Source organism: Papio anubis, chromosome 6, assembly GCF_008728515.1.
Source record: "Papio anubis isolate 15944 chromosome 6, Panubis1.0, whole genome shotgun sequence".
Lineage (NCBI taxonomy): Eukaryota > Metazoa > Chordata > Mammalia > Primates > Cercopithecidae > Papio > Papio anubis.
Window position 1 is genome coordinate 94,606,528 of NC_044981.1, and position 18,401 is coordinate 94,624,928.

General features: G+C 41.8%; 1 protein-coding gene across 2 annotated transcripts in view; it reads right to left on the reverse strand.

Annotated features, from left to right (window-relative positions):
• Positions 1-18,401, reverse strand: part of FAXC (failed axon connections homolog, metaxin like GST domain containing) — a 70,283-nt gene that overhangs the window by 36,357 nt on the left and 15,525 nt on the right. For both annotated transcript variants that reach the window (XM_003897940.5, XM_017958145.3), the window contains 2 exons: positions 16,305-16,501; positions 6,336-6,559 (listed from right to left, as the gene is read on the reverse strand). In XM_003897940.5, coding sequence (XP_003897989.1) covers positions 6,336-6,559; positions 16,305-16,501 — 421 coding nt within the window. The remainder of the gene's footprint in view (positions 1-6,335; positions 6,560-16,304; positions 16,502-18,401) is intronic.

Genomic DNA, 18,401 nt, shown 5'->3' on the forward strand with positions numbered 1-18,401 from the left:
GGACTGCAGTGTGGCACCCGCCTTTCCAAGGTTTTTGACCTACACTGCAAGACATAATTGCAGCCATATTTTCTCTACCTTTCCCTCAACACATGCCCGTCTCTGAATTTCCCTGACTCTGCTATAGTCCATCTGCTCCCTGAACAGCATCAACACCGCTTGATAGTATAGGCTTCCTAATCTGGAGGCATGGAACCCCAAAGGCATTTCTGGGTAAGAGCAACCTACAAATTTTCTATGACTAATCACAAAAGCTTAACCCTGCTGTTCTTTGAGAATATTTTCACCTTCCATGTATTATTTAACTCTGAACTAAGTGATCACCCAAATATCTATATACTTGGAAAACAAAGTTGCTTGTTTTATTCTACAGCAAAATACAGTCATTCTGAAAAGCAAAACCACGGTGTCATTATACATGCTTAGGAAGCTGACATGAAGCAGCAAATGATTCATTTTTACTGCCTTTAAAGGGAAGCACTACTTTGCAACTCCCTACTCTTTATTACAGTCAAGATCACATTGACGTTTACTAAAATAACTAAAAAGTTTGATTCTTAAAAGTGTGTTGATCCAGTGTCAACAAAGACTAAAAAAAAATGACTCCTCAAGCCATTTTCGGACTCAATAAAATGCTGTAGACTAGCCGAAAAAAAAAGTAGAAGAAAAGCACATTATATTTTTTATTAATCAAGTGAAGTTTGCTGGAAATCAGGTTGTTTTTTCACTTCCACTTACAAATTCCATTTACCACTTCGCTCTTTCAGAAGCAGCCCCCCAAAAAGAGATCATTTCTCCTTAAGCATTTCAGCCTAGAGACTAGGCAGCAAGCCTCCTGATGAAGGGCACAGCTTCAACTCACAAGGCTCAGGATCTCTAAATCAGTGATAATGCTCCACATTTAAATCTCTACTCTGCTTTCAGGGGCAACCTAATCAAATGTACTTAAAAATCACTTTGAAGACCACATTTTAACTTGCCAGTGGAAGTTTGTGGCAATTTTAGAAAATGTTCTAAAGAAGTCATCCTGACACAATTTAACTTGTGTACTTTACAGCACAATTCTTAAGAAACCAAGGTAGTAGTCAGGTCAGAAAACAGTAGGGGCCTTAGGTCTGACAGCCTGGATTTGAGTCCTGCCCTCACTTGTTAGTGGTTGTGTGACTGTTGGCAAGTCATTCAACCATTCTGTGCCTCGTTTTTCTTATCTGTCAAATGGGTGGTGTTCCTTTGACTTTGTACTAGAGTCCATCTTCCATTCATACTTTGTATCTCACGGCCACAGCTGGGGATCTCTGTGTTAACATGGGACACAACTATACAATTCTAACTTTCATTGTCTTATTTCCCATCCACTTCAAGGTCATACCTGTAATCTATGTAGGACTGATAACAGAAATATTAAAAAGGCAAAAGACAAAGCAGGATTTTGTCTGATAAATCTTCTATCAGTTTTCCTGGCACCAAGTGTGATACCCCGCACACAGAATCACATGGTATAGAATATTTAAAAATAGACGAAATGGAAAATATATATGTACAAATATGTATATATAGATGATTCAAAATTATGCATAAAAATATTGGAAAGATATGCACCAAAATGGTAACAGTTGTTAGCAATGGGTTGGAAGATTACAGCAACAAGGAGTGAGGGAGGGATGGGAAAAATATATTTTTTAAAAATCGCGGTGACTTATTTTCCTTCCTTATACTTTTCTAAACCTTCCCAAATTTCTACAATAAATTCTAAAATCAGAAAAAAGATCTTTGTTACGTAGATATTTTTCCCAGATAACAATGTTTGCAATGAAGTTGTGTTACATACAAAATCAGTGACAGTGATTATGAGAATAACTAATATTTATTTAGCACTTCCTATGTGCCAGGCCCTGTAGTAAGTACTTTACAGAAAGCATTTCGTTTAGTCCCCATCCTCTGTGATGTAAGTATTGTTCTGACCCTCACTTTGCAAATGAAACAATTCAAGTTATTTGTGTGAAATCAAAGAGCTGGCAAGCAGTTACGCCCCAGATGTGAACCCGGGATCCGACTCCAGGATTCCCACACCCATATGCCAGCCACTAGGCTTCCTGCCTCTAGCCACACTGGTTCCCAAAAACCTCACCTTTCTGTTTTTGATTTTCATGTCTTCTTGGCTCTTTATTGACTCTCATCCCTTTTTGGGAGTGTTCAGAAATAAACAGTGTATGCATTTCTGGCATGTGGGGGCAGTCAGGCAACCACTACACATAGTTCTCTGCTGTGAACACACACACCTTCCCCAAGGGGAACATGAGAACATGAGAATTAAAAAGCAAACCCTTCAACTGTCAGCTCTCACAGCACCACGAACGTCTCCTTCCAGACACTGGTCACGCCTGCTCTCCACATTTGCTTGCCGTTTGATTACTTCTACATGCCGACCACTTTTCAGAGCACTCTGCATGCATTACTTTTCTTCTCACCATTACTGTTCCTACTTTACACAAGGAAACTCAGGCCCAGAGAAGTCAAGAGACTTGCCCAAGGTCTTAGAGCTGGGGTTGGAGTTCTGGAGTCATCATTCTCCAGTCAGTGAAGAATGAAGGCACACCTCTCCATTTTCTAAACAAATGTGCTCTTATTAGGATTGCTTCATTTTATTTCTGTAGGTCCTGAATATTTCATATAAATCATACTTCTAATATTTTTAAATTATATTTTCCAACTAGTTATTTGAGATACTCAAGAAAACTTGTTTACATGTTAGCTCTGTATCCTTCATAAACTTACTGAATTCTCTCGTTAACTGTAATAATTTTAGTTGATTCTCCATTATATCGGCGACATGATCTTCTAATTTCTATAAATCCTAATTTTGTATCTTCCTTTCCAATATAAAGATATCTTTTTTTCATGTTGTACAACTACATTGTCAGAACCCTCCCAAAACTACATTAAATAATAGCAAGAGCAGGCATCTTCGTTTCATATTTTATTTAACTGGGGATGCTCCGAGTGACTCAACATTAAGTCTGACACCAGTTGTCGGCTTAATATAATACCCTTCCATCGTGTTCAGGAACTAGTCTTTGAGTCCTATTTCACTAAGAGTTTTTATCAGGAATGAACACTGAACTTCACCATCAAATGTGTTCCCAGTACTGAGATAATTATGACTATCCTCCTAACTATTCATCATATTATTAATGTATTTTATATCATAAAACCATATTTTCTATCCTAACTCTACCTGATTTGACTCTACTGTAGAGTTTTTTCATATATGAAAATAAAAATTAGCTAATTTTGTTTAATGTTTTATGTAGTCTGAATTTCATTTATTTTAGTTTGAATTAAGTTACAATTTTTAAAACTACATCCATAGCTATTCACTGCCTGTCTCCTGTCTCTCTTTACCACCTCCCAACCGGCCTAATTCACCCCCTGCAAAACCAACAGAGCCACTTTTCTAGATCACACATGTGGCTCCTTCTCTCTTATTCTCAGCAATCTGCAACATCACCATGTTTCTGTATTATAAAGTACACATCTTTTAGCACGGTGATTACTGTCCTTTATAAGACTGCCCCCAAACTATCTTTTAATCTTCATTTCAACCATGATTCCCAAATGCCACTCACTTGGGATTCCTTTTCTCATGATTTTCCCAAAAAGTCCTTCCTTATTTTCTTCACTGGGACAACGCTTTTCTTTCTTGAGCCAACACACTGCCAACTCATCTATGGCCCTCCCCAGTCCTCCCTGCTGTTTCATCCCAGAGCACCAAGTACAGGTCTCTGTCGTGGGACTTGCCCCAGCCTGACTTCTGCAGTTCCTCATTTGGAGCAGAGGTCAGCAAACTTCTGTGAAGAGTTAGATGGTGAATATTTCAGGCTCTCCAGGCCTTATGTGCACATTTCTGTTGCATTTTTTCCCTACGCTTTAACAAAGTAAAAACCATTATTAGCTCACAGGCCATATGAAAACAGGCCACCAGGGATCAGCAGTACTTTGCCTCTCCTGGTTTACAGGCTCATCACCCACTGGACTATAAGCTGATTGAGACAGGGGGAAATCTCTAACCCATCTTCATATTCCTCAGCTCCTGGCACTTGGGAGATGTTCAAATCACTGAAGTTGATAGACCAGGAACACTGATAACTAATGTATCCTGATGAGTCAGATATACATCCACAGACAATTATTTCCCCAAATCTTGGGCTTTTCAACAAAAAGTAATTTTGAATTTTGAGTCTCTTAGGCATCTGGGCATTAAAAATGAGCCATGTCCGTCGGGATGGCAGGGAGGTAGTTTGAATTTCACTTATTCAATAAATGAAATGAGGTTTTTGCCTCATTTAGTAAGACAAATTATGATATTCAGCCCAAGAACCTCTCCCTCCCCAAGTATAAAAAAAGTGCTTCTCTTATCACAGAGTTCACAACTACAGTGACCCCTGGTCTTCACAGAATATAACACCAGCTAACTTTTCAACTAGCCCTCTCAGCTTCTCATCCCAGAAAATCATCCAGACTTTTGATGCTGTTTTGAATACTTATCATGTATCCAACCTAGCTATCAGTGATTCCTTTTCCTCCCATCTCCTGAAAACTGGGGAGAAAGCATTGTCTAAATCGTTAATCGCGAGAGAAACAATTGTCAGTCACCATCATTATTGGTATCACCCTGCTTCCTGATTCTCCCAACCAGAAATGTCCAGAAAGGTGAAGGTCGCCCCTCTCTGGTTAAAAAAAGCCACACTGTTAAAAATTGTTAAAGATGTGTGGTGCTTATAGCATAATTTCTGTCATAATTCCAGGGACTCAATTCCTTGCTTACTGGGGCTCACAAGAGCATGGGCCAGTGAGGAAGGGGAGGAAGCCAGGAACAGACATAGCCATTGTTAAGGAGAAATGGCCCAGTTGTGAGCCTGGTTTCTGAGGCCAAGAGTCCAGCATTAAGTTTCCAAAGGAATGAGGCAAATTTGAGGTTAATTCCATTCACATCTACATCAAGCAGGTCTACCTGGTCCCAGTGGAGCAAAACAACAGGCGGCCTAGACAATGTCAATTCTGCAAGCCAGACAGAGCTTTTGAAGGAGTCCAGCCAGTATCAAGCCCCCACCCCCAGAACATAGCTCCTGTAACGAAGCTAGCCAAGAGCTGGATGTGGTGCTGGGATCTGCCCTCTGCAGGCTGGGGTTCAAGGAAGGACCCCAGGTCTAGCAACTGTCTGAAATGTAGAGCAAAAAGATGCAGTCAGAGTGGGTCACTCTGCAAGGGACAGGTTATACCCAGCACGGCCTCTACTCAGCATGGCTTCCAGTTCCTAAGGCATGAGGTGGTCTTCAACAAATTCTAAACTTGACTTCCTAGCAGAGGTGAGGTACTTAATGTGCTCTAGAACGAGGATGAGGGTGAATCTGGAAATTACTGCAGATGACGGAGAGCCAGTGAAAACCCACCTTCTGCAGAAAAAACTAGTAGCCCTCAAAGGACCTGGTGAGATGGCCTAGTCACATGGAGGACTTGGCTCCTTATACATTAGCTATCCCCCAGGAGAAGCCATTATTTTACACATAGAAGGTCCTGAATTCAATATCTGTTTATGAATTGTCATCGCTATGAATCAAGCTCTGCCCAGTGAAGAATCACATCAGCCCAGGCCCCCTCAGCCAGCCAGGGGACCAAGAGTGCATCATTCTATTCCCAGCCATCCTCACCAGCCCACGGGTACACACTGCTCTCTGTGCTTCTCTTCTAGTGGTTTCCCAAATAAAATGATATCATTGTGTGTGATAAATACAAAATCAGGGTTAAAATGTGCTCGTAATAAGAGGACTAGGAACATGAAGAGGAATAAGAGGGGTGAGAAAATGACAAATGTTCCACATATACAGGGAATGGATCAGAATCAGCGCTGTCAGCAGGTCTCAAACTCTTGACGTCAATGGGTACACTGTTGAACCTCTGAGCAGTGTGTTCCTAAAGCAGCCTGTGACCCTGACCTGTTTATAAACAGAAGTGCTTCCTTGCTCAAAATCTCCGTTTTCTTACAGCACATTCAGAAATGCCAGCATCACTTGCAGCCAGGTGGTGAGGCTGAAGTATGTTCCATACTCTCTTCACACGGGCTCACCATGCTAAAAACAGTCAAGTACCAGTGATTAAGTAGAAAGACACATGCTTTTGAAAATTAGAGGATTTGGTCAAATGTGGGGACCGCAATCTACACATGGAAGCAAAGAAATCAGCCAAAATTAAAACATAAATTAGTGAACCAACAGTGCTTTACTAATCATGCAAAAAGTAAGAACAGCAAATATAGAATAGAAGGTGTGGTACATTACCCAAAAGCCCTGCTAAAGACCGCATGTCCTTCTCCATCAGCATGTAAATCTCTTCCTCGGAGAAGCGGCCAATGCCGTGGCCGTGCATCTCGCGTTTCACAATTCCTTTCGTTATGTGGCACACGACCCACCTCAGCAGGTTGCTGAAGGGACCACCACCACTAAGAGAGAGCATCTTCCGGGTCTCATTGAGATTGTCCACCCACTGGCAATAAGCTAACGTCCTGGAATTGTGTGGAAACAAGTTACTACTGTGCATCAGGTACATATCAGCTCCACAGGGTCACTTTAGAATGAGTCGTTCAGAATTTAGTACACTCTGGAGGAACTGAATAACTGCAGCTTTAATCAAGAGCAATCTGCATGGCAGATATCACAACAGGCTCTAGTCAATGCCTAGACTTAAGGGGTTGTGGAAGAAATGGGAAAAAAACCAGATAAAGATGCCATGAGATCTTTCCTGGTACCCACCCTCAGACCTCTCCCCTCCCCTCCCAGTGCCACGTTTCTGCCTTCTCTCACGCAATTCCACAGTGGAAACCCACTTGAAAAGTCTTTGAGTCAGGAGAGTGAGCACTCATGGGTGCCCAGGGCAGGAGGCAGTAGTGACAGGGGTGTTGGCATCATTCTCTTTCCTGAGCAAAAGGATGGTTCCACAGGTTTATGCTTGGTGTTCATTAATTAAGCTGCACATTTCTGTTTTGTATACTCTGCATGTGCATTTACATTTCATGATATAAAAGAGTTAAAAAAAAAAAAAGAAAGAAAGAAATTTCTGAAAGAAACCTTTTTGCCTTTTTAAAAAAAGATACAGGGCCTTGCTATGTTGCCCAAGCTGGACTCTAACTCCTGGGCTCAAGTGATTCCCCCCACGTTAGCCCCCAGAGTAGCTATGACTATAGGCATGCACCACCACACCCAGGCTTTTTGCTTTTTTGATAGCACATTAGGGAGTAACTGCACCTTTCCATCTTTATTATAAATTAAAATATTATGCAAATGATTTGTTCTCCAAGAAAATCAACTCTTTACCTCAGTTTGTTCTCGAGAACTCTAAAGGGAACACAACTGCCAATGGAACTTGGCTGAATCCTTTTTCTTGTCTAGGTGATCCTAGTGGTAAACTTGCTCATTCGGGTGCCCCTGAAAACAGTGTGATCCGTATGGAGGGGCCAGCAGCTGTTCACTGTTCAAATATTTTGCTGGCCACCACACCCAGTTCTTTGCTGATTTTATTCTCCAAATGGCAAGAATTTTTTTTATGGCTAATAGTGTTGGTAGATAGAAACTTAAAGGGTTTTCTACCAAAGGCTGAAGAGAATGTAGCTGTGTGGGAGTACAGGCATCAGACATTTTCATTTTTCCTCCCTGATGAGTAACAAAAGATGTATTGGCATTCACCTCTACTCTTAGTACTGGCTGATACAGCAGTAAAGGCCACTTCAAAAAATTCAGAAGCCAGGTGTGGTGGTACATGCCTGTAGTTCCAGCTACTCGAGAGGGCAAGGCAGGAGGATCGCTTGGGCTCAGGAGTTTGAGGCCAACCTGAGCAACACAGAGTGGGACCACTGTATCAATAAGCACAGGGTGAAGGTGTGCACATGAAGAGCGTCGGCTGCCTGACAAACTGCAATCAATAAATAAAAATTTAGAAATAAAAAGAAATTCATGCAATTGGAAAGTGGCACAGCCAGAATGCTGCGTTTTTTTAAGGTTTTTTTAATTGTTTTGTTTTGTTTTTAAATCAAAGGGCTGAAAAATATTTTGAGAGAGAACTCAAGGAATGATAGTAAATCATAGCTATAATGAAATGCTGTTTTCCACCTCAAGGGGAAAAAAAGGCATTTTGATCATTTTATATAGTTCTGTTCTATAAGGGTTCTCTGTTCTAAAAACAAATAAAAATAAGGAATAGATTTCTCTAAAATTGTTGGATTCCTGATTTTTACCAAAAAGTCTTACAGCCAATTTCAACATACTCCCTGTGCAGTAGCTACAGCAGTTCTTGACTACCTTGTTAAAAGAATGCCCACAAATCTGATTAGAAAGCTTTGTGTGCCTCTTTCAGTAAGTCTCTCAAAATAAAGTACTGAAGAATCAAGAAATAGTTTTTCCCCAAAATAGGAAGAAGTACATCACAATAGTGACTAATTAATGTGTATAGTCAGAGCATTCCATTGATCTTTCAATACAGAATATCTTGCATTTTTTCTAGTAAATTCTATACAGACATGGAAATGAAATGCTTTCCTACTTACTCCTTTTTTCACACCTGCAGTAATTAAGGTGGCAATTTTCACATTCCATTAGAATAATTCAGCACTTTGATTCTAATTGTACTAGGCCTAAATTCACAACAAAAGAGTTACACAACCTTTTACCATTTTGGAAGTCAATGGTCTTAGGATAAAACTAAATTACTCTAAATTGAACATGATCAAGTAATAATAGCATACGAAAAGCATCTAAAGTGTAAAAATGCGGAATGTGTGGCTCTAAGCTGACAGGTTAGAAGGGGAAAAAAAATCCTTTGTAGACAAATTACACAGGTTTGATCATAAGCGTAACTGATCGAGCTCACCGGGCAGAGCAGAGGGGGAAGGTGTGCACATGAAGAGCGTCGGCTGCCTGACGAACTGCAAGAACTTCTGGAAGGGGCACGTGGGTACAGGCTGCATTTGGGGAAGCCTGGAAGAGGTGAGGCTGGAGGCGCGGGCAAGGGCCAGTCAGGACAGGCCTGAGGAAAGGGAGCTGAACTTTATTCCAAAAGCAAAGGTTAACTGCTGGAAGGCTTTAAACAGACAAGAAACATAGTCAGATTTGTGGCAATGTAAAGGAAGAACTGGAAGGTGGAGAAAATGCTGGCACGAAGGCCAGTTACCAGACCAGGCAAGAGATGATGCACTGCGTGAGGCAAAGGTAGAAGGAATCCATAGGAGAAACACTGCGACAGAAGGAAAAGAGTCTACTGGACTACAATGGATGTAAAGATTTATGGGTAAGGAGAAATTAGGCATTTTCTCCTAAAATAATAGTTTGAGTAGATGGTAATACCATTAACCAATACTAAATTGTACAAGGTAGAATATATTTGGATGATGAAAGATTAGTTAACCTGTAGCATTTGAAGCTCCCATGGAACCCCTAAGTGAAGATGTCTAGAAGGCTGAGAACTCAGGAGATACGTTGAGACTCCAGAGAGAGAACTGGTGAGCAGGGCGTGCTGGTGGTGGTTTAAAAGCTGTGAGAGGAGATGAGGTCTCCTTAGGAAGTTTCTAGAGTGTTGAGGAAACCACAGTTCAAGGGCAAGTTAGAAGATGTGAAGGCCAGGCTGAAAGAGGCAGCTTGGAGAGAAGTAGGGGCATCTTTCTCTGCGCTTCAGGAAGACAGAGTGTTGTAATGGGTGAGGGGCTACAGAGTTTAGAGTTCCTGTCTGATGACTTCAGCTTCCTCTGTAGCATGGGAAATGAGGGCGCGCACACAAGGTGAAAACATTGCAGTGTAGAGAGTTTGAGGAGTAGCAGGCACGAAGGGAGAGGCAGCTGTTCTGTTCTTGGCAGGGAGGGGTCTCCGCCAGTGCAATGGTGTGGGGTTCTCTACCTGCAGCAGGCTGAATGCAGGACATAGAAGAAGAAACACTGGCTTGATTCAGAATTTCACAGCTAGAAGTAACTTCAGAAACTGTCTGGTCTTCCTCTCTTCTCCTTCTATCTTGCTCTTGATTTTTCTTCCTCTCTTTCACTGTCTGTGCCCAATTATGATCGACCAGTGTCAGGGAAGAGAAGTAAATGAGGGTCAGGCAGGTCTTTAAGGGTTGAGGCCAGTGAAATGTGTATAAACTTTAAATACCAAAGAAAATAGATGCTTCACAGATTCCTAAATCAATTACTACACATAGAAGACATCACATGGTGTATGTTTCCATGTTATTGCAAACAAGAATCCACCTCCTCTCACAGCCAAGATTCTTGAAAACTCTGTTCACATTGGTTGGAGCCTCTATCCCAACTACTCCACCAAAATCACTCTTGTCCAAGTCAACAGTGCAACATCCAAATAAACCATCTTTCTATATTCTTGCACTCTCTAAAGTATCTGACACTATTGGCCTCTTTCTTGGGACACCCCCTTAGCTTAGACCTCTACTGCTTTTCCTTTCACCCCTTACATATTCCCAGGATCTCTATCTTCATTCCTCCTATCTTCCTACTCCACACTCCTGGAGCCATCTAACTCACACCTATTACTTTACACTCATGTCTCCCATATCCAGCCCTCTCTCCTGAGATCCATGGATCCTATGTGGATGACCCTCAAGAACTGCAAACCAACATTTCCAAAATTGCACTCATCATCTTTGTTCCATTCAAACCTGATTCTCCTCGCCCAAGCCAGAATCCCAGGAGTTATTCTTCACTGCCCTCTCTCCCTCACTCCTGACAGCCAGTCACCCTGTGAATTTGCCCTTTCTCCAACTCCATAAACACTGCAGTTCAGCCCTTATTTCTTAACTACAAGGAACATGGCCTCCTATCAGGTCCCCTGACATCCCCTCAAGGCCCTTCAGAAATCCATTTGCTCCAGTGTATACAAAGAGCTTCCTAAACACAAACCTAATCCTAACAATAATGCTTCTTAGAGTCATTCATTAACTCCCCACAGCTCCTTTGCATGGCATGCCAGCCCCTCTCCCTACAGTCTAACCCCTCTATGACCTGGCCCTTCTCGGGCCCCATCTCCCAGCACTGACTCCCATGCACCTTACGCACAAGTCATAGAGAATTACATGAACCTCCTTGCTATAGACTGAACGTTCATGTCCCTCTAAAATTCATGTGTTGAAATCTAACCCCTAGTGTGTTGGTATGTGGAGGGGCCTTTGGGATATGATTATGTCATAAGGGTGGAGCCCTCATAAATGGGACTAGTGCCCTTATAAAAGAGACCCCAGAGAGCTGCCTTGCCCCTTCCACCATACGAGGTTACAGTGAGAAAGATGACCATCTATGAACCAGGAAGCTGGCCCTCACCAGACACCAAATCTACTGATGCTTTGATCATGGACTCACCAGACTCTGGAGCCATGAGAAACTTCTGTTCTTTATGAGCCACCCAGTCGAAGGTATTCTGTTATGGCAGCCCAAACGGCCTAATATACTCCCCAAATGCTTCCTTCTTTCCTCTAAATTTCTGCAGATGTTGCTCCCTCTGCCTAGACATCCTACTCTTTCCCTACCACCAGCCCCTTCATCTGGCACTCCAACTGTCCTTGGATTCCATTTTGACAATACCTCCTCTGCAAAGCCTTCCCCCCTTCTCTCCAGTAGTAGCTGGCTGCCTTTCCTTGGTTCTTCAAACCCTCCCCCAGCACTGACCATTGCAAAGGCTTGATGTCTCCCTCCAGCCTTTGAGTCACTTGATAACAGGTATACATACCATCCTGGCCACTAACAGTCATTCATTAAGTTTGCAGAAATAATGAATTATTGATTAAACGAAAAAAGGCTTTGCTTTTGAGCCAGCTACTGCTAAGTAGTGTTTCTAAGGGATGACACATACATAGAAAAATGGGAAAAGAGACAATGAGATGTGCCTATGGAAAATGAAGAAGGGGCTGCCAATTTTCTCTTGAAATCCACGGCTCTTCACTCTCCACTGGGAGGAGGCCCATTGCAAAAGGAATCATGAATCATTAACAGGAGAGGACAGGGAGGGTCAATTTGGAAAGCAGACAAGGCTAAACAATTAATCTATCATTTTGAGAATCTATTTCAAGAAGTTGAAATACTCATTTTCCTTATCACAACGAATGTATCTAATCTCTTCTGCAAAAATGGGGTCAAAGAGATTTTTTTAAAAGACTATCTTAGAACAGAGGAACAAAACCTGCTCAAAAATGTTTAAAGGTGAACAAGAAAACAGTCAAAGAGAAGCTGACCCCTGATATTTTAATGAAGATATCACGCTTTATAACTCAATACCTGGCCTATGATAGAAATGAATATTTATAAGTGGGAACCCATAACAAACTACAATTTGAAGACTGAGTATCAACACCTGGATTTCCAAATCATGAGCATGCCTTTCTCTGCATAGGGCTACATCCTTGCTGTCTTTTGCTTATACTCTGAATATCTACTCAAGAATATAGGAGCATATGATATGTTTCTGTAGTTTCATCAAGTTTCACAAGCATTAGATCAACCCCTCCAAACAGGGGCCCTCACTACATCTAAAACTGGGGTGGGGAGAAAAGAAAGAAAAGGAGAACATATGAACCAAGCTATAATCAGAAAGAGTAGTCTCTTGGCTTTTAGAAAAGATCTTCTTGGTTAAGTCAATTTATGAAAGTATCCCATCTCCTGAACTACACTCAAAATTTTAAAATTATGGCCAACCTAGAAGCGAGCTTGAATCCACTGTTCTAATGCCTGTGTGTGTGTGCGCGCACATGCGTGTGCACACACACACACAGGCATTAGAACAATTAATTTTTGTTATTTTTTTTAGAGACATGGTCTCACTCTGTTGCCCAGGATGTAGTGCAATGGCGCAATCACGGCTCACTGCAGCCTTGAACTCCTGGGCTCAAAAGGTCCTCCCGCCTCAGTCTCCCAAGCAGCTGGGACTACCGATGTGTGCCAGCCACCACATTCGGCTATTTTGTAGAGAGAGGGTTTTGCCATGTTGCCCAGGGTGGTCTCGAACTCCTGGGCTCAAGCAGTCCTCCTACCACAGCTTTACAAAGTGCTGAGATTACAAGCATGAGCCACCATGACTGGCCCTAATGCCTATATTTTTATGGGGGAAAATATTATAAATAACTAGATAGTCTGAAAATGATACTCATATGGGGTTGAAATACTCTGAAGACGCTCGCTGACATCCACAAGGGGGCAGTATGTCACACTGAAGAAGCTGTAGTGTGTGTTACCCAAAATCAGTTTCATTCCAGTAATTTGACCCTGTGTCAAGCTGACTTCCCTTTACACCAGGTTCTCTGTACTTAAGCATTCAGTAGAACAAAGGGGATTTTTAAAAACTGTGTTCATGATCTTCAATAATAGTTTTTATAATGCAAGGGGGACATCAGTGTATAGATTTCAAGCGGAAGAAAAGCCACTTTAGAGTTGAGTGTGTTTATTTGAATAGACCTAAAACAATTTCGGAATTATGTGATGTAACATAACAATGCTAGCTTTCCATTGCCTTTACTTTTCATAAAATCATGCCTGGGGTGTTTTTAAGGTTTCAGGCCAAAATAAACTTATGAAAACTCCACATAATTGAATCTATTGAGTCAAACAAAGTAGGTTTATTAAATTTCCTCTCCTGGCTCTGTGAGTATAGACACAACCTAGGAGCTCACTGACTATTAGAATTTAACAAGAGATCATGGAAAGCTCATACTTGTAATATTTTCCTACATATTTTGGTCAGATCACTATATGCTGGGCCTCAGCTTCCACAGGTAGACATTTTGTGTGTGGCCTTGGAACCAGAAGAGGGGAGGAGGGGAGGCGCCTGAGGGAAGAGTATCTGAAGATTCTCTGCCCCGGGCATGGGGAAAGGAGGTTCTTTTCTCCATTGGGATTTAGAGCTCTCTTAAAAGTCTCTTCAGGGTTTCCCCAAAGCAAGAAGTTGGCTAAAGGCTTGAGAACCTTAAGAAACAGATTTGTTTTTCCTTCCGCTACTAGGGACTAAATGGAACTGTGGGAATTAGCAGTGTTGCTTTGAAAGTTTATTAGATATCTCAATCAAGACCTTTCCTCCCACCTTCACTATTTTTTCCTCAAATTAACCATTGAGAAGACATAAGCAAGAAATAATACCTAACTCCTCCAACATTTTTCAAATTAAACAGTGAATTAGAGAAATAAAATTGTCCTTAGAAGAGTCTACATATGACCCAAACAGATCCCCAAGCCTTTGGGAATTTGCAGTCCACAAAATTAAGATCCTTTCCCATGGGGTAACACTTTCCAACTCTCGCCCCCACCCCTCACCCCGCCCACACTCCACCCCACATGGAGTATCAGCTCGGGGCTGGTGAAGGGAGAGATGGAAAGGTCAGGGCAGGGATGAACTTTTAGCAGGGAATAGAGTTATATAAAATGATATGCACACACACACAGAACAAAAAGTAGTAATGTGTGGTAGTTGGAAATGTTGCTGGGTCAAAAACTTTCTAATGGGAATACATATTTTCTAAACCATTATGGAAAGCAAAGAGTTGTAGCCAAAGTGACAACTGAAATGTATGGCTTTCAGCTTTTCAGACAGCTAACAAAGCGACAGCTCTGGCAATCAATGGGCCCATCAATCAAATGATGTAGTGCCTTGGAGGGCTGATGTCGAGGGAAGGCACATGGGTCAAGTGGCCTTGTGCGGGTCCTCCCTTTCCCTTCATAGTGGCAGAACTGACTGGAGCCTAGTAAGCAAGTGTGATGGGCTCTTCGCGAGGCTTTTCTCAGAAGCTAAGTTCTTCCTGGAAGCTATGCATGTCAGACACAGTCATGCATTCTGGTTCCACGGTGACTGCTGCACACTTTGGGAGGGGAGGCCCAGCAGTTCCCCACCACTATTACAAGGAAAAGACCAGGTTCATTCCATGAACACTGAGGCTGATTACTTCCATACTGATCTGTACCCCTGTCTCCAGCCTCTCCCCAGCCCCCTCCTTGCTCCCCACTCTACACCACTTTAGCAAGGAGGGGGTAGAAGTGGAGCTTAGGTCAGCCCTGGAATAAACTGGGCAAGAATCAAAAGTAAAAGGAGAAAAAGAAGAGGGTCACTTAAAATCCGAGAGACAGGAACAGCAAGTTCTCCATTTACAAAGAGAGGGAATAAATGAAACAGGGAGAGGAGGAAGAGGAAGAACCTTCTCCAATCAACCCCACACTGAGGGTATCACTCAGCGGGAGAGGTTTAATAAAAGCTACTGGACCAGCATCTGCCTGCAGATAACAATTAATGCCAAAAACGGTGGGCTTAACAATTCTTAATTCAATCTTTGGAAAAAGATAAAGTTTGCAGAAATCAAGAGAAACTTTCTCTAGCTATTGGGGTGTAGAGAAAGGTGCAGAAACTTCAGAAAACGGATGAAAGAAAAATTTTAAAAACCAGATGACTAATGAGTTTGTAAAGCAAGAACCATATCTGCTTAACTCACGTGGTACCACTGTCAGCTCAAGGCTACAAAAAACAGAACAGGGAAAACTCATCAACTCGTGTGACGCTTCAAACTTGGGGAATACAACCTAGGACTTTGCAATCAAGCCAAAGAAAATCCAGAAAGGAGTAGTATGCTTTACTCCTGGAAGACAGAGAAGCTCTTGTTATCTATGGACAACTGACCCTAGGAATTTTATCTTGACTTAGTCTTCCATTCCCTCCTCTGAGTCTCTGACATAATATGACTTTAATTCAACAGTTTATACAGTATTGGTAAAAAGCCCTGAGTCCAATCAGTTGAACTATCTTCCTCAACTCAGTGAGTTCTAGTCTAGATCAAAGCCCATCAAATTATAGTCCACAGGCTAAGAAGTTTTTACATTGTTAAATGGTTGAAAAAAATCAAAAGAAGGATATGGTATATTAAATGAAATACAAGTTTCAGTACCCATAGTTTGAGTGGAACACGGTCATGCTCGGTCATGCTCATTTGTTGGCATACTCTCTATAGCTGCTTCTCTGATAAAACAGCAGAGCTGACTAGTTGCAAAAGAGACGTACAGCCAGCAAAGCCTAAAATATTTACTGGCTGGTCCTATACAGAAATGGTTTGCTGACCCCTGGTCTAGGTAACCAGAAACTTAACGGTCATAACAACTTTGACGACTGAGCCACTCATTTCATCCGAAACTGTTAAGGTAGCAAACTGTTGAAAAGGTATAAAGAGGATCTGAAAAGTGAAACAGAACTTGGGGCTTACTTCAAAAGGACGGGGACACTCCAGAGGGGACTCACCAGTAGAAGTGCTCCTCCACCATCTTGGTCACCGCTCTGGAGATGGCTCTTTCATGAGGGCCAAGGTTTTTGTTTAAATTCACTCCAAGTTTCTCTTCCAGAAAGTCAATTATGAATTCTGTGCCAGAAACTTTTTCATGATTATATTCAATCCAAGGCATTTTCCCTTGAGCAGAGAGTTTTCCACCAAAATAGTTCTAAGTAGAGTACATTTTTAAAAAGAGAAAAGCAATATTGTATTTAAATTCCACTGTATGATTAATAAAAACAAACATTCCAACCTTATGTTTGATAGTGACAGTACTATTCAAGTGAATGAACTCAGGGCATAAACTCCTAAGACAATACACGGTTACTCTAGGAAAAAACTTGTTTAACCGCACATAAAGATATCACTTTATTCTCCCATTGATTCGATCATGGACTTTGGCTTATCATGGAAAAGAAAAAAAAAAGACCCCAGGGGCAAGGGATGATGGGGGTAGGGGGTAGCAGATTGAAAGGGCTGAAATGACCCTGGTAATAGTCAGTCTAGTTTTAATGTACAAACAATTCAAAAACTCAAAAAGTGAAAATAAACCACAAGGAGGCCTGTATTGACTGGACAACTAACCAAAGACCTCACGTGAAAACCAGTATCTCACACCTGAATAATACTACTACTACACTGTAAATGAACGGTCCCCCAAAATTATAATGCTTAGGTCTAACAAAGTATGTACAACAGACTCAGCTACTGTGTCTCTTAAGAAATGCAGGTTCCTGTGCCCCAGCCTGGACTTCTGGATCAGAATCCTGGGGATAGTGCCCAGAAATCTGTGTTTTTGACAAACTGTCGTTGGTAGAGGGAATAATGGGGATTTGGGCTGATCTCTGCCTCCTGGTGTCTTGATATTTTATCTCATTGCTTATTCTAAAGAATAAAAGTAGGCCTAACCTCAAAAAGGGTAATTACTATTGGGGATGTTATAGGGGCTGCTGTTAGTCATACTGCCTTTGTGCAATTTAGAAAATAGAACTTCCTCTGGGTGGAAATGGTCCATTAGGTTTGCGGCTTGGCAAACAGAACTGGGTCAAGATTTCACCCCCACCCTTTGGCCAGGCACTGTTGTGCAGTGAGCAACCTGCACAACCATACATACCTCTCTAGACATTATCCCAGATGTTAACCAGGAGAAATGTCACCTACTTCTAGAAGTTGCTAATACATCTAACATTCTTGTAATCTGTATACTAAAGGTGTAAACTTACCACATACCATAGCCCCTATTTCAGATTTCTCTTGATGCCATCCATATCCTCTTAACACATCCCTTTCTGGACTCTTGTCATTCTCAGATGCAATCTATCCTCCACACTGCCACCAGAGGGAACTGTTTACAATGCAAATGAGACCCAAGAAGGCTGCTGCTCAAAATTATCCAATGGCTTTAATAGCTCTAGTCTACAAACTACCCCTTTTCACACAGCAATCTAGACCCACACCCACCATCTAGCCACTGCCCACCTGCCCGGTCTCATTGGCTATCTAAGTCCCTCTGGTCTCCTGAATTCCAACTGCCCCCACCCAGCCAGATCAAGGTATCTGCCCACCTCCCTGACTTTGTGCACTCTTCCCCTTTTACAGGAATCCTTTTCTCCATCCTCTGTAAAGTCATATCCATGCTTTTTTTAAAAAAATCAGTTCAAATCTCACCTTGTTATGTAACTATTTCCCCAGGATACAACCATTATTTGCCCTTCCTCTGTGCTTCCACTGTACATTGTGTAGTCCCCTACCCTTACAGAGTTACTATTTACACATCGGGCCTTCCCTCTAGACCACCCTTTCCCCTGAGAACTTGTTACATGTTTATCTTGACTACTTTTTAAAATAGAATAAAAATTGTAGAAAGTAAAAAGTTTCCTCTTCAAAGTTCCCCTTCTTGTTAAAGAATAAATCATAAGTGTTAGAAATAATAGTTTCTTTTAAAGACTAACTTTCTTCAAGCCTCCTTGCTTTGTGCTAGTAACTCTTTGTTAAGTCCTATCCTATGTAACTGTTGGACGTGCTCATAGGCACGTTCCAGCTCACAGCCTATGCCCCTTCCTTATTTG